Source organism: Eubalaena glacialis, chromosome 11, assembly GCF_028564815.1.
Source record: "Eubalaena glacialis isolate mEubGla1 chromosome 11, mEubGla1.1.hap2.+ XY, whole genome shotgun sequence".
Taxonomy (NCBI): Eukaryota; Metazoa; Chordata; class Mammalia; order Artiodactyla; family Balaenidae; genus Eubalaena; species Eubalaena glacialis.
In genome coordinates, this window is record NC_083726.1 from 51,861,195 (window position 1) to 51,881,833 (window position 20,639).

Genomic DNA, 20,639 nt, shown 5'->3' on the forward strand with positions numbered 1-20,639 from the left:
CGAAAGTGCACAGTAAAGGGTAAGCCTCCTCACCCTTTCAGCCCTTACTTTCGGTTACAATAGTTTATGGTTCAAATAACAGACATCACTGAACAGTTAACTTGGGTAGATGCCTTTTCGTCCTTTCTAAAATGTTTGCTCCTTACTCGGTACCCTAGTAGCTAACACAGTGCCTTGATTCTTCATAAATGCTACTCACGTAACCCTCACTTCCTAGTCTCATCATACCTCAGGTCATAAAAGCTGTTTTACACAAGCTGATGTACCACCTTATGAAACTTCACAATTATGCAGTGGGTCACAGATCATTATAACAATTCTCCGGAAGCCAACAAAATTGATTATGTCAGAAATCCCATACCTAATTTCAAAAACAACAAAATACTTTCTTCATGTTTTGGGGATTGTAAAATGGCACAAAAACCTATCAAGTAAATAGGATCTGCCTGGAGGATTGCCCATGGTGCGTTATAAGGATGAAGATGAGTGAAATTCTTTACTAATTCACGTTTGCTGATCAGAGGAAACACTTCGGGGCTCATTATTGGTTTCTTCATGTGTCTTAGTCTTTACATCATGAAGCCACAAAGGTATCCTCTTATTGCCTGTAGCAGGATGCAAGATTTAATTCCTATCAGTTAACATTTATTAACGTACCCACTAGAAGGCAAATCTAGTAAGGACTGGATCACTCAATAGAAAATTCTGGTAATTTCTAGCCACAGTGGTATCTGCTTACCATATCATTAATTAGGTTATTGCCAGCTAATCTGACTTGGTCTTTAAGATGTCCAAAATAGTCACACCCTAGCAAGGTGATCTAGTTAAAAAGATCATTGACTAATAGTATTTCTAGAGCTTCTACTCAGTGCTAAGCAAAATCCCATGTAATAGGTTGGGAGCTAGCAATCTGTGTTTTTAACAAGCCTTCCATGTCATTTTGCTGCACGTTAAAGTTTGAGAAACACTGCTTTAAGTCAACTAAGCAAGTTCAAATCAACATCATACCAACGGATTACACATGTGATGAATAACGGTGTGGGCCTGGTGTCAATCAGAGCTTCCTTAATGATCTCTCTTTGAAGGTACTGAGGGATTCAGATTCAAAGTGAAGAGCAGTTTAACACAGTCAGTTCTTGATTATCTTGATTACCTCGTTTGAATTATTAGTGGCAACTTCACACAATTCCAGGCTTATTTGCCCGATTCAGCCAAAATACTTTCAGACTACATAAGACAAGCTAAATCGGCCTCAGAATGGTTGGCGATATGTAAGGCCAAATGTTGAAGACTTTTACTGATTCTTTGATTAACGTGTATCATCAAGAGTTTTCAAACTGGACAGGTCACAAGAGGTAAAATCACATGAGTCTAGTGCAACCCTTTCCCCTGATAGTCTTAGCACATGGGCAGTTTGGGAGCACTGTGAACACATACTTCATGCTCAGATGGGGAAGACAGCACTGGGCAGCCAGGTCCCCCCAGACCAGCCCTCAGGGATGGCCTCTCCCAACTGCTTGCCTGGGGCTTTTATTTGGCTTGTCAATCAGGCTAAGGCTTATTGTGTTTTGAACCTCACTTCCTGCCATGAGATCCTTTTTCCCAGAATTGTAGCTCCATGTTTCTGACCTTGGTCTGTTAACCTGACCCTGATTTCTGACGACTTCCTTCTCTGATTAATTGTTCTTGAATCTGGACTCCAATCTGACTATGATTAACTCAACCGTACTGACTTATCAAAAAAAAAAAAACCTACAAAAAACAAGCATAGGCCTATTCCTTTGATGCAGAGAAAACTAGAGGTCTGCCCTTTTATTATAAACATCCTGGAGAGGGAGATTCTGTAAATCCTCTGGAAATGGTTTTTGTGGAGTGTTTCTGTCCATCATCATAAAGACAGTCATTATCCCCACTTTGTTCATTTACTCTGGAATGTTTATTATAGCTGAATTTTTGATTATGTGGGTTCACAGAGATAATGTAACTCAATTTAACTTATAAGGAAACACCTGCTCTGTATAGGATAACATGCTAGGCCCTGAAGAGATGGACCCTACACAGTCAGGGAATGTGATAGACAGAGTAATGGCCCCAAAGATGTCCATGTCCTAATTCCAGAAACCTGTGAATATATGACTTTAGAGGAGAAAAGGGACATTGCAGGTGTGATTAAATTAAGGATCTTAAGGTGCAGAGATTTTCCTGGATTATCTGAGTGGGCCCCATGCAATCACAAGGATCCTTTGGAGGGCCAAAGCAAGAGGAAGTGGTGGTGAAAAAGAGTTCAGAGAGAGAGGAAGAGAGAGATCTAGATTTAAAGATGTCATGTTGCTGGCTTTGAGGATAGAGGAAGAAGCCATGAACCAAAGAATGCATACAGCGTCTAGAAGCTAGAAAAGGCAAGGGAACGAATTCTCCCCTAGAGCCTTCAGAAGGAATGCCAAGGACTTCTGACCTCTAGAACTGTAAAATAATTAATTTATGTTGTTTTAAGCCACTAAGTTTGTGATAATTTGTTATAGCGACAGTAGGAAACTAATACAGGAGTTTACCATCTAGGAAGAGAGATATGATAGCACAGGCAACTTGGATATAATTCAGAAAGTAACAAATATAAAACAGAAATACAAAGAAATTGCTACAGATGATACAAATGAACTTATTTACAAAACATAAACAGATTCACAGACACAGAAAACAAACTTATTGTTATCAAAGGGGAAAGGGGGGGTCAATTAGGAGTTTGGGATTAGCCGATACGAACTACTATATATAAAATAAACAACAAGGTCCTACTGAATAGCACAGGGAACTATATTCAATTTTCTGTAATAAACCATAATGGAAAAGAATATGAAAAAGAATATGTATATATGTGTATAACTGAATCATTTTGCTGTACACCAGAAACTAACACAACACTGTAAATCAACTGTACTTCAATTAAAAATCTTTAAAAATGGAAAAAAAAAAAAGAAATTGCTATGGAAATGCTGATAAAGTGAGTAGTATTGGCTGGAAAGATTAGGAAAGCTTCCTGGAGGATGGCAGTTATGGTGGGCCCTGAAAGACTGGGTAGGATTTCAAAAGGGGGAGATCCAGTAAACACCAGGAGTAAAGGCACAGAGTTGGAATCAAACAAAAAACTGACCTAGGCCTTTATGACCAGCCATTTTCTTGGAACAAAAATTGCTTGATTAAAATTTCATACATTCTACTCAGGATATAATAGTCCCTATGTAAAAAAAATTGTAATAATAGTCAATATTATATGAGATAAACTATCTTAAGAGTTTAAATACAGAAATACAGATCTTGGGCATGTCATGGCTCATGTTCAGATAGGCAGACTTGACAGGGATGAACAGAAATATACTAAGAATCGATTGAAATAAGCAAAAAGGCAATTCTTTAAAAAGGTATGGTATCTATTAACATTTACAAATTAGACGTTTCTGACGACCTTCGCAAGCAAGCTAAACCAAAACAATGGAATCCAACTGAACTGAATGTACTTGGCAGACTGGAGGCTCTGAGGACTCACGTGGATGTTGATAGAGAAGACACTGAAATCCACTTCCTTTTTGGTAGGTTTTGATTGTTTTGTTTGTCTGAAGTCAGAGTCTACGATCTTAAGTAATTCTGAATGGTTCTAATTTAGTCCAGGTTTGATCATGAGGCAATGATCGTGCTATAACAAAATTTTAAGCCACTCTGTTCTACAAGTTGGAAGGAATGGAATGGAATTGTTCAGATCATTGATCTGCATTACCCAAATTCACCATCAATCATCCTCTTGGCACTACCGATAAAGACAATGTCTTCCCAAGATGACACCTGTACTCAGGTGCCTCAGCAATACTTGCTTTCTTCTTTATCTTCTGGTGAAATTGATGCCTTTTTGTACTGTTCACATTCATTCCAGGAAAATTCAGAGGAACAGCTAGTCTCCACTGGCATGCTCCTGTAGGAATGCCCTGGAACTTCCGCAGAAGGGTCCATATTCACACCAGAGGCCCTCAAGTCCTGGGATGGAGCTGCATGCTTTGGAGACCAACTTTCTTCACAAGGAGAACTGGGCACATTGCAAGTGTCCTCATTCCTCCCACTCCCTGTCTTTCTGTCAAAGCCCAGGAATGTAACCTCAGACTGGCTGCATTCAAAGGGAGTTTTCTGAGTCGTTCTCCCTTTTCTCCAACCTTTATCATGAGGCAGCGATGGATTATTCTGGTTTTCATCATCTTCCACTGGAATACTTGGTACATTATCAAAGAACAGAGGAGAAGGACTCCTGAAGGACTTCAAGGATGTGGGAGGATCTTCCGCAAAATACAAGCTGGCTTGTGTACTTTCAAGAACAGTTAGGACCTGATTAACCAAGAAGCCAACACACATTGAATGAAGTCTGAATAACCTCTCCTTTTAAAACCTTTTTTTTCTGTCTACCTATTAAGGAATATTCTCTTATTTTCATGAAATAAGTTCAACTATAGAATTTGAAATGTGAAGGAATTAAAGATTAGCTAAACTCCTTCATGTTAATAAGTTAATTAAGTGACTTGAAGCAAAGTAGAAAAGAAATTGATTACCAAGAGACCTGACTTTAGGCCTAGATTTGCCACCAACTACTTTGTGACCTTGGATGAATCTCTTATCATTTTTTACTTCAGCCTTAACATGTGGAGGATTGGAAGGGGTCAGGGGATGGTGAACCCAATCTATAGTTCTCAAATGCCAGACTACCTAGGGAAGCTTTCTTAAAATACAGATCCCTTAGCCCCAACCTAAAGATGGTCATTCAAAAAATATGGACATGGGGGCCCAGGGATCTGTATTTTAAAAGCTTTGCAGTTGATCTGGATATGCAGCTGAACTGAGAACCATTAACCTGATATAAAATAACATACCTTCACACACACACGTAATTAAAAAAATACATATAGAGAGCTTTATAATTTACAAAGTGTTTTCACACACAGCACCTCATTTAACCTGCACAAACATTAATATCCTCACTTTATAGATGATAAGGCTGAGGCTCAGAAAAGGGAATCACTATCACCAGCCAGTAAGGAGCAGACCTGCTGCCTGACCCCACGTCTTCTGGCTCCCAATTTCATGTTCCCTCCACTACATATCTCAAAGCTCCTTTCCGGGCCCAAGACTGCAGGTCACACAGCTCTTACTGGTGGTGTCAGGCCTAGAACACAGCTCTCCTGACTCCCAGGTCAATGGTCTTTATATTCTGATTACGTCAACTCCTTGTTTAAAACCCTTCCATGGCTCTACAATAGACTTAGGGTGGAATCCAAATTCCTAGAATGGAATTCATGTCCCTCGATCACCTGGAACCTCCTATTATTTTAAACCCGTCCAGTTTTTGCTCTCCACCATCCCACTTCCATGATGCTAGACTATCTGCAGTCTTGGTGCCAAGGAATCCACTGCACCTCTGAGCTTTTGCAGGTGTAGATTCTCTCTGCCTGGAATGTCCTTCCATCCTTAATACGTAAATCCAACCTGTTCTTCAGATCATAGCTCAGCTATCACCTCCATCAAGAAGCTTCCTTGACTTCATAGGCTGGGACGTATTCTGACTTTATGCTCCCATATTGGCCTGTGTTCTCATCTATCATCATGCTTATCTTCTGGTACCGAAACTTCATGTTTATAGATCTGACTCTCCCTTTGGACTGTGAGCTGAAGGGCAGCAATTCAGTATCTTGATCACTGTTGTATCACCAGCACCTAGTCCAAAGTCTGGCACGTGCAAAGCAGGTACTAAATATTTGTTTATTGTAAACAAATAAATGTCTAGATGATTAAATTGATGGACAGATGAGTAAATTAAAAAATCAATAAGGGAAATACATGCTGCATTTTTTTTAAAAATTGGCTGCACCACGCAGCATGTGGAATCTTAGTTCCCCAACCAGGGTTTGAACCCAGGCCCTGGCAGTGAAAGTGCTGAGTCCTAACCACTGGACTACCAGGGAATTCCCGTATGCTTCATTTTTAATGGACCAGATCTCTTCACGAATGTTGAATAAAATATTCTCTCCAAATTAGTCACTTATGTCTTTTCATTAAATTTTTTGTGGTTGCCCTGGTTCTACCCAGTAATACCCTCTTTCAGAGTACCGAACGATGTGACTTTTTGATCTGGAAAAGCTATCTATTAGGGGAGAATTCTCTGTTGGGAGCTGCATTTGTCTCATCGATATTCACATAGATACACAATTTATCCAATTTAGATTTTCCATGGTTCCATGGACTCAGTTTTTAATAAAACCATGGGTATACGCACTTCATCCATCGAGGGTCTTAATTTTGCCCGCGTTGCAGCACACTGGCCTGCCAAAGAGAACAGCTTGGCGGAAAAATTCCGAGGACAGGGATGTACTTTCTTATCTAGAAATGAGATACATGAATCGAGGCCTCTCTTCTCCAGCAATTCTATAAGGAGATCCCTCTAGGAAGAAAAGGAGACAACCTCATCATTGGGAACTCAGAATCTATCCAAAAAGTGACCAAGAAATAGGCACCGAGATGAAGACAATTCTTACCAGCTGGATATGCTTTGGCTCATCTAACACCACTTTACAACCTGTCAGAACTTCCATTATTACCTACAAGGAATATACAGAAACTCAGCTACATAATATTAATATTATACACATAGTAATAATTACTAAATTATTATAAATATTATTAAAATATTACAAATATTAAATATATACACATAATTAGTCGTGACTATTAACCTCAATACTGAATACCGTTCATTCTAATTAATGACTTTACATTTCATTACTTGATTGATTACACAAAATTAATGTATAAGACAATGAGTAACAGAAAATCAATAGGTCTAAAAGCTAAAGCCTTTAAAATAATTCTTGGAATTTAGTGTATTCTTGGCAACAAACTCTTCTACTTTGTTAACTGGTAGTTGGTACTTACAATTCCAAAGCTGTAGACGTCTGTTTTAACAGAAAGTTTGCCCTGTCTGATATACTCTTCTGGCATGTACCACAAATGCTTACTGCTGCTGCTGGTCATGCTTATGACAGAGCTCTGAGGTTCTAGGTGGGGTCGGATGTGTGCCATGGCAAAATCAGTTAGTTTGGGTTGAAACTGATCATCCAGAAGTATGTTTGCACTGAAATTGTGATCAAGGGCAAACAAGACAAAAACATCATAAAGGTATTTCGAAAACAGGACAAGCTCACCATTATATCTGATCAATTCCAAGTAAAGCCATATGTTATTTTCCATGAACTTTTTAAAGGACATTTTCTCATTTTTCTTAAAGTATAAATCCAAGTGTTGTATAAAACCTAAAACAAAAACCTGACCTAGGAACAGTAGGCATTTCAAATTGACAGGCACATATATGGAGCTGGTGGATAAAGCTGATGCTTTGTCAACAGGAGAAACTAAAGTTAACCAAAGCAGCTTTCCTTGTGTTCTTCTTACATGCATGTAATGAGAACATTAACTGAGTTTTAATCAGATTATAATTAAGTGTCTGATGTGCACAGGGCTGTGCTGTGGAGTGCTCGGCTTAGAGCTACTGATCTGCAGTAATTTGAGGAATCTTTGGTAGCCCCTGCCTTCCTAATAACCCTATTCCATTGTTCCACCTCTATGGATTTTTTGTCTTTGAGTCTTTTTTAAAATATAAATATCTGCAGAGGCAAAGGCAGAGTGCTCAGAGTCAGTTTTAGCTGCTTGGCACATAAAAACCTTAATAGTCACTTAACATCTTAGCTGAGAATAAGCAGCAGCTTCTTTTATCTTTGAAGGGTGGTCTTAGCAGGGATGGGAAATGATAAGCTTTTCACAGGGCACACACCTGGGAGCAAGTCCCAGCTCTGCCTCTTCCTGGCTCTGTGACTGCCGGTGGGTTACCTCACCCTGTAAGCCTCAATGTCATCTTTCCTCACACGTGAAATGAGGAAAAAAATAGAACTCACAGAACTGATATCGGGCATATAAATAGCCTGGCATACGGTAATGCTCAATACTGGTAGCTGAGATGAAGATTAGCAACCCCTCATAAGACAGCAGATGGATATTGATAAAAGAGGTGGGTGGATCGTGAGAAAGTCATCTACTTTTCCACTTCACTTAGGGCTATCTAGAGCTTGCTTTTCGTCCCCTGAAACCAAAGCTTCCAACAGTAGGCCTGCCCATCCAAAATGCCACATGGGATATTTGTAGTAAAAGTGGTAATAGCTATAGGATAAGAAGAAGAAATTCTTAGTCTAGAACAAATATTGGATCTTATGAAAGTTCTAGAAATTCTTGCTGTCCCTATACAAGTAGGCCCACAGGCAGACCCTAGTTCTAAGGTCTGAACTACAGGTCTTATTATGATTCAGAGTATTCAGAGTCCTAGTTCTATTTAGAGGATTTGATGCTAATGTCTTGAGAATTCTAGTCCAGACTTTGTCTAGGACTGAGTTGACAACAAACAAAATGATGGGACTCCCCAGGGCCCTTTAAGGATAGAGAAAGATGTGCTCTAAACTTTATTTCACTCTCTCTCCTCTAAAGGTGGCAGGAGAGTTTCAAAGTCCAAAGAGCCCACCTTGTCCATAAGCTGAGGGCCTTTACCTGTTGCGTGATCCTTGTACCTACAAGGAGAAAGTCAGAGAAGGCCTGGCTCTCTAGACTTGTATCAATAAGCACAGTCCTCATTATTCTCCTTGCCTGGTCTTTTCTCCCCAGATATTTCAAACCTGGCAGTTTCTAAGGCCAGCTGGGGTCTCACACAGCACCATCTATGTTACTCCTTACCCGTTCTTCCGTTTTCTCAGTTGGAGAACAGTGGTAGCTATCCTGAACCTCTGAATATGCGGAATACATTAGAGCCAGATCCTACCTTCGACCCAGCTCTAGATAAGAACAGACATTTAGTTCTTAATGACTTCTTCCATAGGTGTATACTTCACTTGTTCAGATCAAGGCTGGGGCTTCCGGAGATGCCCTGATCATTTCAGAGTCCTGGGGTATTTAATGCAGGAGTTTGCCAGGTGTGCCAGGAGGCGGGCAGAGAGGTTCATTAACTCTCATTACCAGGACCCAAGCTTCTGCCACCCTGAGAGCCTGGCTCTCTTCTGCCCCCCTGCCCTACCAGTGCCCCCTACCCCGCTTTATTTCAGCGTAAGAGGCGGACAGCAAAGATCTGAATGCCAGATCTTCAAGGTCAAACATCTCATCCTCTTCTTCCTCCATCCTAGCCTTAAAGATGGTATAAAACCATAACTTAAAAGAGAATGCAGGGCTTCCCTGGTGGCGCAGTGGTTGAGAATCTGCCTGCCAATGCAGGGGACACGGGTTCGAGCCCTGGTCTGGGAGGATCCCACATGCCGCGGAGCGGCTGGGCCCGTGAGCCACAGCTACTGAGCCTGCACGTCTGGAGCCTGTGCTCTGCAACGAGAGAGGCCGCGATAGTGAGAGGCCCGCGCACCGCGATGAAGAGTGGCCCCCACTTGCCGCAACTAGAGAGAGCCCTCGTACAGAAACGAAGACCCAACACAGCCAAAAATAAATAAATAAATTAAAAAAAAAAAAGAGAGAGAATGCAAAAAGCTGAATTGGTGAAACAGAATCCTTGAAGAATAGGTCTTTTCTAAGTACAAAAGGAAAAAAAGAAACACCACCACTCATAATCTAATCCATTTATTTGATCCTCAGAAAAACTGGGGAAGTTTTCAGCAACTGGTGACTCATGCTTCTGTAAGAGTTAGGCAGAGGTGAGCTGAGTAACCACAGTGTTACACAGCGTTACACAATAAAGGACTTTGGGTTACACAGAGGACTTTGGGTCAGTGAGAAGCCATCAATAAGAATGTGAAATTGTTCCAGGGCACTGCATTTACACTTTGAATAATGAAAGTGTAAAGACAAATTGTTTACCAGCAGACTTTAGTGTACAACACAAATTTTGAGTCCAGTGATTTACTCTGTTCTAAATAAAGGTTAATGGTAGCTGAGGAAGAAGGATGTTCTGTTTTAGCAAAGTGGGAACTGCAAAAGGCCCTTCAACAATCAATTGTACCTGAATTCTTTCCCCTCCTTCAACCTCAAATAGAATGTTCAAACATAAGGTGCCTTCAGCTACCTTGCAGGTCAACTGAATGCATTCACCCTACGGGAGTAAAAACAGACTAACAAAACAAAGACAACATAAAGTAACTAAAATCATGTAACGACAGAATGCAACAAACAGATGAGAAACATCCAATGGCCCACGCCTTCAATTTAGTGCTTCTACCACCTATTTCTTCTCTCCTCTCCCACAAGGCTACTTACTGTAGCAGAAAGACCATCACCTCTCTAGATAACTCTTCTAGCAGAAGGACTAGTAGTGGTACATTAAGGTGATGGGGAAAATCCCACACAAAGTGGTGAATTTGTATTCTGATTCTGGGGATGTTACTTCATCTCTCTATTGCTAGGGGTCTCTAGGACAATTCTTTTTGGGTACCTTTTGCTCACGTTGTCTCCTAATTTAAAGTTGAAGCCCTTGGGCCTTAAATATAAAGCAAGATGATACACCTAGATTGTAACGCAGGATCTAAATTTAAGTGCAAATATGGTTGACATGTAAGCGCATGACTGGTTTTTAAAAATCTGTATCTATATTTTGATTTTAGGGGGAGTTGTTGGTGCTCAGTAGCCCAGTCCCTGAATACCTGGCAACTCTCAGGAAAAGTCCAGACTTCACTTAATTGGCCCCAGAGATAAAGAGCACCCAACTGGCTCTCCATGACAGCCTGAGGCAACAGGACAGCTTGCCGTCTGTGTCACTGCTGTTGCAACACTAAGACACCCCTCACCAGATGTCTTGCCTTCCCTCACCAGATGAGGGAAGACCCAGTTTCTCCAACAACCTGCAGATTACTGGAAAAAGGCATACACACCCTCTCCCACTTCAGCATGCAGTGTATCTGGCCTCAAATGATGCGAAGCTGAAACCCTTTATGTCCCTCTTGGATTATACAGCTTTCCCTTTCTTTCCCATTGACCTAGGCAGCACTCAGAGACAGTATTATGGCTTGTTTTTGCTTTATTGGTGTCTTGTGAGTCCTAGGCCCAGTCAATAAGGGGTCTTCCTCCTTTAAATGTGAAATTTCGTCTCTGACCAGACTGGCACAACTTCCCTAAGCCTCAACTTCCTTGTAGGTAAAAAGATCCAATAATGCTTACCTCACAGGGTTGTTACAAGGACTAAATGAGAAAACGTAAGCAGAGTGCCTGATGCACAGGGAGAGCCTCGAAACATGCTTTCAAGGATGTAGGCTGGCCACTGTCCCTCCTATACCCACCACCTTACCTTAAAATCCTACAGAACTTGGTTAGGTGTCTCTAGAAGTTCAAGGACACCAATTTGACGTAACAAAGGCACAGAGGGTTGCAGAATAACCCTGGAGATCTGAACACCCTTGGGTTAATCAGTTTCAAGGCATCGGTTGTGTTTCAAAATAGTTTCAGAGAACTTCTGGAAGAACCTGACTAAACTAATATTCCCAGATATTTTAAGACCATGGAGAGAAAAATATACGTATTGTTTGGTATGTATGTGTGCATGCATGTATGTATTCCTGTATATAAATAAATGAACATTGGGGTTTAGAGTAATAGGGAAAATTTTAATTTATGTAATATTTGTTTTGGCATTCCTTAGAAAAAATGAACATATTTGGATATTTTAGAAGAAGGCAGGCACTAGGGGGAAAATAGGAAAAATCTGAGGAAAAAGAATTGCTATATCTAAAATGTTTCTGAAAAACAAAAGTAGTTTTTTTTGGAGGGGGAGGGGGGTGACGTCAGACAGGGAGGAGACTGGTTAATTAAACCATCAATCAAACAAACATTTGCACTCCCTGCACTTTTGGTCCCTGCTAAATGCTGAGCTGGAGCCCAGTGGCCTCGCCACACACATCAGGTCTTGGGGGTAAAGGCAGGAGGAGCTTGGGTCCATGGGCAAGGGTGACGCAGTCACACTGAAGGAGCCCATCTGTGGCTGCCCACCCTCCTTCCCAACTACTCAGTCTTTCTAGTCCCTCACAAAGGAAATTCCCTACGCACTTACTACGACCATATATATTTGATCAATTTCCATTTTTAAAAAAATTCATTTTTAAGCAGATGGCTTCTTCCTTCCTTTCTTTCCTAGACCACCTCCCTTGTATGAAAGACTGTTGCACTTGGCAGGAGACACACGGCCATACCATAAGAGAACATGATCTTGTAGGAAACATTAGAAATGTTCCCCAAGATTATCTCTTCACTTTGGCAACATTAACAAGAATGAATGTCTGGGATGAAAAATGCCGGGGATAAAATGCATTTCAATTTAAAATCATTCATAAATGTGAAAACAGTTAAGCTCGCTGAGGAATACGATGGAAATAACAAGAAGGTTCACTGCCTTCAGATGCTTTTATGTGATCCCGTAATTCAGAAACATCTTCGTTTTCCCCAATAAAAATGTAAGGGTCTTTCGCCAAGAACAGAGACTTCAACTCTTTAGGATTCTTTTCTTTCAATCCTTTTCCTCCTCAAATTCCACCATCTGGAAATGGATTTTGTTTTTATAACATTCTCTTTGCAGAGTTCAAATTACTAAGACATTTTGGGGGTAACTAAACCAGCAGACTTCTTGAAAATACCTTTGAAATGTGGTCTCGGCTTCATCCTTGGTGTTCTGCAGCTGTGTCCTTGACAGCGTCTTCCTTCGAAGACCATTTACTCTCTCTCTCTGCTTGCACAAGGCGAAGATTCCGAATGCAGACCACCAGGCCTAATCTCCCCCCCAAAGTCGGTCGCCTGCTGCCATTTTCACTAGGAGTCCAAGGTCAACATTTCCACATTTGCACGTACTAATTATGTTCTCCTCTCCTGTCCCATTTCCCTGCCTCTGCTGATGAAGCCGACATGCTCCCAGGAGTCCCGGCTAGAAAGGCTTAATTACCTAATAAGAGCATGACTGTTGGACCCACACAAGCGTGGAACCCACCTCCTCAACTCCATCTACAGACACGTGACTGGGGCAGGTTACTAACCTCTGTTAAGTCTCAGCTTTCTCCTCTGTCAAACCAACGATAAGACCAAACGATGCGTAAACTCAGTCCCCTGGCTTTCACTGAGCTCCCTAATACGTCTGCAGCCTATCAGCCACGCTGAAGGTACTAACACTTACCAGTGCAGTCAGGATAGGCTGGGCTTACTGCTGTCTGGGGGCCTTCTTTATGCTGCTCGCCTTACCTGCAAAGTACTCCCTCCCACTTACTGTCATCCAAATCCTCTATGCAGCTTGATTCACTTCCTCCATGGAGTTTCCACTAGACTGCTCTGAATTCCAGCGGCCCTCCTTTCTCCAAGTTCCTACTGTACAGCCTGCACTCTTGGATCTGGCACTCCCTCAGAGACCAGCTTCTGCTGTTTACAGAAGCATAATGCTGAATCTACAGAAGATACCAAGTAAACATCTGATCATATAATCAGTTTGTAAATTAAGAGAATTTGAAACCGTAAGCAGCCTTAGACCACTGGGCATATGGCAGATATGTGTTCTTGGCAGACATCACTAACTGAGTTCAGAGCCACCCACCCCAGATTCCCTTTCAACAAGGCACATGGGAAGTCATTACCAACCAATCAAAGATGGAATGTGAGACGAAACAGATTTGTCAGCGCTGCTAAAAGTATAACCACTTTTTTTCAGATGAGGTAAATGAGGCCCAGCTGGTTGAAATGACTCATTCTATGCAAAACAGCTTACACTAAAGCCTAGCCCTCCTATTTCCCTGTTCAGTGTTCTCTCGATTTACTATAGTTAACTGAAAGAAACATCTTTTGATTCAGCTATTTGTAAAAGATCAAGAAACTGTTGATTACAAGGCAGAAAGGAAATGAATTTTATCTCTTCTTCTCTTTAGTTGTATATAGATAATTCCGGTGCCAAAATAACGGCTAATGGGTGAGTCACATTTTGGTGCAGCGCACAGGAAGTTCTAATAATTAGAGCTGCACCCAAATAGAGGTCTAACAATGTGCTGTGCAGGGGTCCAAGGGCAGGTCAGATGAGATACTTGAATCTCCATTAGCTGGGAGGAACTAAACTCACTGCCAAACCCTGGGCTGTGCTTCACAGAGATTATCTTATTTCATCCTCACAACCCTGGGAAGAAGTACAGTGGTTCCAGTTCCATATAAGGAGACTGAGCCTCAAGGAATTGAGTAATTTACCCACGATCACACTGCTGGAAAGTAGTAAAGCTGGCGTTTGTACTGAGACCTGGGAGACCCCAAAGGCCACACCCTTAGGCAGTGACAAGAGACAGGGGCAGCAATGAGATCACTGGGGTGGGTGCTAGAAAGGGGGAAGGACAGGGAAAAGACTGGGGAGGTGTGTTTCTGGAAAACAGGCATGTCAGAACTCTCCCTAACCTGCCCTAGGGTGAGCAGGTGTCTGGAGGTGCCTCCTGAAACATATCTGAGCTCATCCTCACTCGGAAGCTGATCAGGGGAAAGCCTGGCCAAGATTTAAGAAAATGTGGCGTCATGTCATTCTCCAGCCACAACCCCTAGATTTGTGAGTATAGGGCACAGTACAAAAACAAGCAGGTGAAATGGCACAGAATTTGAAAGCAAGAAGAGGTCCAACTCGAGATTATCCCACTTGGCTCCGATGTACAAGTGAGAAAACTGTGGCCTGAGAGTGGGGGGCAGGGCCTGGACTTGAACCCAGACTTCCTGTGCTCTTTCCATGTCACCCCCGTGACAGCATTTCGTGTTGCCCAGACAGAAGATGCTGCTCACACTTTGGGCACCAGGCTGCTGAAGGATGACCTTAACAATCTTCATTTTTTTAAACTATTTTTAAAATGACAAAGGTGTGAGATTATCAAGCTTCTTTGCAGACAGAATTAATTACAGAGAATGGAAAGAAACTTTGGGATATCATTCAGCAACTAGAGACTCCTTCTTGAAATTTCTGATTCCCTGGTTTGAGATAGAAAGGTCTGATGCTAAGTTATTTTTTTTCTAATAAATTTTATTTTTATTATAAGAGTAGACATAATCCTTAAATCAGAATTTAGTATCAAGTAGAAGTAAAAAATAAGCCATTAAATGAAAAGCCATAGTCTCTCCATCTAATTAAAGCCTTATTGATATTTTGGTATGCTCCACTTTTAATCTTTTTTTTAAATTCCTGAAGTTGTAGTTCTACAAGGTTATAATTGTGTACTGTTTACTATTTCAATTTGGCTTTTTGCACTGTCACTTTATGCACACTGTATGTTATTTCATACTATTAAAAACAATATTTAATAATGTCAAATGATGTATGATAACTCTTCGGTGATTCATTAGTCTGAGGCCCAAGTGCAGAAAAGAAAATAAAGGTTTTCCATTTCTCACTTCAACAAAAACAGAGCTCTGACTTACCCACAGAAAAGGTCACTGTTTCAACACATTCTGAGATGTCCTTTTCTGAGCCAATTATCAGGACTGTGCCATAAAATGACATCTCTTCAAGAAGCTGCCTTTCCTTGCAAAGAATTAGAAAATTAATATGACAAAGGCCGAATAGTAGGGATTTCAGACGTCCCTGAAAGCACAAGGCTGTACACAAGGTGGGACCAAGAATCGGGGAGGCCCAAGTTTAGAGCAAAGTAAAGGATTCATTTAAAAGAGATTCAGGAGGGTGATCTAGGTCAGCCAATTCAGGTTTGGTCAAGACTGCAGGGGACTGAATGTCATTCCCATCTGACAGATGTTCAGTGCCCTGAATGAAACGAGCTGGTCTCATTCCAGTTTCTAGAGAACAGGTGTGCACATCACCAAAGGAAAGGGGGAAAGTCTACTGTTATAGTTGGCACTAATTAACACCTTTGCTGGCAGGCTCAGCAGAAAGGCCAAGAGTTCAGTGGCTGTGGAGGGGGCTGATGTGCTCTGGAACAGACGGGGACACACGGATGAGCCCTTGTGAAACCACAATTCTCAAATCAATGCCCAGAGCCCCAGAATTCCACACCTTGACACATGACTGGGTGGGTGTAATCTATAGATGGTTATGTTTGAGCCCTTGGACCCTTTGGAAAAACCAGAAAGGCAACAATCAGCAGCAGCCCCTTCACCAACAAAAAATAAAATAAAATACACTGCTAGCTGCATTTCCAGCTCAATCCTGCCTCTTCCATGAAATTCTACCTTTCTCTGATCAGATCTCTTTTGCTACTCGTATCAATATTACCTGTTGAGCACTCTGTGTTATTTAAGTGATTTTATAGCTCGGCACATCCAGACAAACACCTGGGATACTGGCCTGAAAGAAATAGCCTCCTTTTAAATTGTGAGACCACCTAAGAGACTTCAGAACCTTTCTGTTCCCACCTATACCCCAGAGAGAAGAAGCCTCAGAGTCCCTTGTAAGAGCCTAGCTTCTCAAACCCAGGTCCTCAGCCTAGGAAGCATTCAAAGCTCCATCCAACCCTCTCCCCACCATTTTCCTTATTTTTCTCCAGTCTTATCTTTCATTATTCTCCAACCTCATCCTCTCCTCTCCAATCAACCAACTTGTCTTTTTTTTTTTTAAAAAGTGTTTATTTATTTATTTATTTGGCTGTGCCGGGTCTTAGTTGCAGCATGCGGGATCTTTAGTTGCGGCACGTGGGATCTAGTTCCCTGACGAGGGATCGAACCCAGGGCCCCTGCATTGCGAGTGCGGAGTCTTGGCCACTGGACCACCAGGGAAGTCCCTCAACTAACTTGTCTTGATTTCATTATACACCCAGCATTTCTTTCCTCTGTTCCCTTGAACAAATTATGCCTCCACCAGGAATATTCTCTTCCCTTCTTTCAACCAATCCACTGACAATGACCACCTCCTCAAAGATTTGGCTTGGAACTACCTAATTAGAATTAGCCTTCTCAGACCAACCACACATTAGGCATATTTAGTGTCGCACTATATATTTTCTGTGTTTTCACTATCTATCTGATCACCAGGTTGAAGCTTCAAGGTCAAGACTATGATCGTCAATGTCTTCCCCCCACTGTGGTCTAAGACAATGCTCTGCACACAGCAGATGTTCCATAAATATTTGTGAACTAAAATGAACGTGATTTGCAAAATGTTCAATAAACATGTGCTAACACAGAAATGATTTTTATTAAAAGATAACTTAGTTTGTAGGTCCACTTTTCAAACACAATAAATTGATGATGGAGGTAAGGGCTATGCACTGAATATTTGTGTCCCCCCTAAATTCCTATGTTGAAATCCTAAGCCCCAATGTGATGGTATTAGGAGGTGGGGCCTTTGGGAGGTGATTAGGTCATAACAGCTCCCCTCATGAATGGGATTAGTGCCCTCATAAAAGAGACCCCAGAGAGACCCCTCACACCTTCCACCAGAGAAAAGACGGCCATCTGTGAGCTCTCACGGGACACAGAATCGGCCAGTGCCATGATCTTGGATTTCCCAGCCTCCAGAACTATGAGAAATAAACGTGTACTGTTTATAAGCCACTCAATTTACAGTATTTCTGTTAGAGCAGCCCAAATGGACAAGTCAATAGGTAAAAGGGTGAGAAGTAAAAAGGCTGACTGGCCAGAACACCTCTTAGCCTCTGCCGCTGCTACTCCTACCACTGCTCGACCATTGTAACAGGAGCCACCATTTAGTGAGTGCATCCTCTTTGCCAAGCACCAGACAGACTTTCTGCCATTTAACCCTAAGGGGTAGAAGCTATTATTCTCTTATTAGCACTTGGCAGAGGAAAAAACCTGAGGCGTAGAGGAGTCAAGCAGTTGGCTCAGAATCGCATTTTAAAGCCAGCTTCTTAAACCAGATCTCTCTGATTTAAACAATTGTGGATGCTGAACTAAGGACAGGATGGCAAGAAGGTGGGGAGGAAAGTACAAGAAAAAGAAAATCATTTGGTCACATTTTGCAGAGCGTCATGCAGCTGACTTTTCCTCCCTAACTGTGGCGGCTGCAGTGGTGTGGCCCCATCCTTCCTTCACGATCCAGGGAGGCACTCGGTCCCCAACAGGGAGGCATGGCTGCTGAGGGCTCCCAGCTGAGCCCCAGCCTGGGAATTGCTAGTGGGAGAAGGGAGCTGCCTCACCCCAATACAGCCCCACTCAGGGCTGGCTGGATGCAGGGATGCAAAAACCCAAGCACCTTGCCTCATCTGGGGATAGTTTCGAAGGGCCACCCCAACTTCAGCAGTCCCCGTGGCATCTGCCGAGGCCTCTACGTCCATATCCCAGCTCAGCTCCTCCAAGTGCCCAATTCTGTCTTCCTCCTCCTTCCCTTACTTTTGTTATTCCCGAGAGCATTCTCAAAAAATTCCCCTGCAGGCAAATCTCTGCCTCTGAGCCTACTTCCTGGGAACTTGCCTGAAGACACTTGCCAATCATGAGAAAGCAGAAATCAGGGTCACAGCCTGTGCTCTGACCTAAAAGCAGGAGAGGGATGCTGGAGGGGCACATGCAAATCTCCCTGCCCAGTGTCAGCTATGGGAAAGCCTTGTGACTCAGGCAGAGCCGGGATCCTGATGTTCCCTTTGCTCTGGTCGGTGGCCTTCCCTGTCCCCCTCTCCCATCAAGTACCAGAACCTCCACACTGTCTCCCTTCTCACCCCTCTTTCCTATCAAGCTCTGCTTTCAGGAAAGGAGGTGATGAATCAGTCACACAAAAGGAAAATTTTTAAAATTAATGGATTACTTCATGGGATTAAAAATAAGTTCAAGCCCGCTTTAAACCAAAGAAAGAATATGTATAGCAAAATTCCAGGTATTTATTTATCTATCTACCCAGTTAGAACATATATTTAAGCACCTACAGTGCTGAGCTGGCTGAGAGCTGAGTGGAAGAGGGAGGTTCCACCGACCGCTGAGACTTTCACTGTCCATCTCTGTCCCAGGCCCCATGAGGGCGCACAAATTTTACGCTGATTCCACTGGCAGTTGATGAACTGCCACACTGCAACAGGAGCAGATGCCTACGGGTTGTGTCCCCTCCACCCTACCCCCACCACTCCCCCAGGACAAAATAAAATCTAGAGTCTTTTTATATGAAATTCACTTCACCAGAAAAACAAAGTAAGCAATCAGTTCCTCTTCGGTTCAATTCGAAGGCACACTTAAAGCTTTTCCCAAGATACTAGGTGATGGTTCACAAGAGGCAGAGCCTTTTAAATTCAGTCTCCCCTGCTATTCAGCAAAGATGTATTTACCTACTTTGAGACAGGTTCATGATGAAAGGCACACAGGAAAAATTCACAGCGGGGTGGGGGGGGGGGTTTGCTACAGGGTATACTCTTTGTCTGAATGATTCTTTACGTCTGCTGAAGAAGAAAAAAGACGGAAGATGTTGCTTCTAATTTTCTCACGCGTCTCAAAAATGAACACTGGGATTGCCGCTCAGCTTGTCACAGGTGAGTACCTACAGCTAGGAGGCAGCGGGCTCAGTGGCATGGCAGGAGGCTGGACACTCAAGGAGGAAGAATTTAAATTGCCGATCACTACTGTTATCGTGTCAGGAGTCCCTGTATAAGCCACTTAACCTTTCCTGAGACCTCAGTTTCTTTTTTTAAAAAAGTGAGATGAATACAGGTTCATTTCACAGTTTGCTGTGCGGTATAATTAATAAAATACACAAAACTGTCTATCCTACGCTGTTCATTAATAATTCCCAAAGATCATACAAACTCTCCGATTGGCAATATAAGTACAGCCTTTAAAATTTGGTAGACACGTTTTCATTAAAAGGTAAGATTTTAAATACTTCAATGAGATTTCTTAACACATACACATACACACCACGGAAACTACAGACAGAAAATAGGGTGAAGTCCGACTCGTCCAGGATGATGAAAGGGGCCTTCAGCTGTAACCTACAGCTCTGGGATAATTTACCTTGATATACTGCCACAGATGACGGAGCACGGTTCCGTGCCGTGCAAGTACTGTACGGCTTTGGTTGTTCCTATTAATATACTGATTCGAATGTGCCAAGAGAGTGGGGCTGTGTCACCCTGAAAAGACAACAGTAGTTGGTTTCATTGTATTTTCTGAGTAAAAACCAATAAACGCTAATGAGGAGGTGGGGAGAGGGGGTAAATGAACATTGTCGTTTACCATAACCTATTTTTAATTCAAAATAGGTTTTCCTCTACTACCAACGCTGGTTCTAGGCCCCTTTATAGGCAATGGAAATACCCAATAATTTTAATGTTATCTTAATTGAAATATGGCTAATAAGATGTTTAAGAGTTCATTAAACAAGATTTTAAAATTATTGTGGCACCATAGTGTGGGTAATTGAGAATAATCTGTTTTTATTCTCATCTTAACTGAAATCTAACCAATTTGGAATCAGTTTTTAAACTTATCTTTCGGAAACATCACAAAAGAGAAACCACGGCATTTATCCAACCTCCTTCCTTCTCTTTAAGGTGTCTATCACTTTTATGTCTATCCTTTGTACTGAATGGTACTTTGTGTAAAGTTATGCAAATAAAAATTATCTGAGAAATAAGGGTAGTTGATGTAAACTCATTTGAGACATGGTATCAGTGAGGAGTAAGGACCCAGCAACTCTTCTG

General features: G+C 42.0%; 1 protein-coding gene across 1 annotated transcript in view; it reads right to left on the reverse strand.

Moving 5' to 3' along the window:
• Nucleotides 1-2,970: 2,970 nt before the first annotated feature.
• Nucleotides 2,971-20,639, reverse strand: part of IRAK3 (interleukin 1 receptor associated kinase 3) — a 47,425-nt gene continuing 29,756 nt past the window's right edge. The window contains exons 8-12 of the mRNA XM_061205657.1: nt 19,951-20,069; nt 6,964-7,162; nt 6,567-6,629; nt 6,308-6,472; nt 2,971-4,368 (exon numbers count right to left, since the gene is read on the reverse strand). Coding sequence (XP_061061640.1) covers nt 3,853-4,368; nt 6,308-6,472; nt 6,567-6,629; nt 6,964-7,162; nt 19,951-20,069 — 1,062 coding nt within the window. The 3' untranslated portion in view covers nt 2,971-3,852. The remainder of the gene's footprint in view (nt 4,369-6,307; nt 6,473-6,566; nt 6,630-6,963; nt 7,163-19,950; nt 20,070-20,639) is intronic.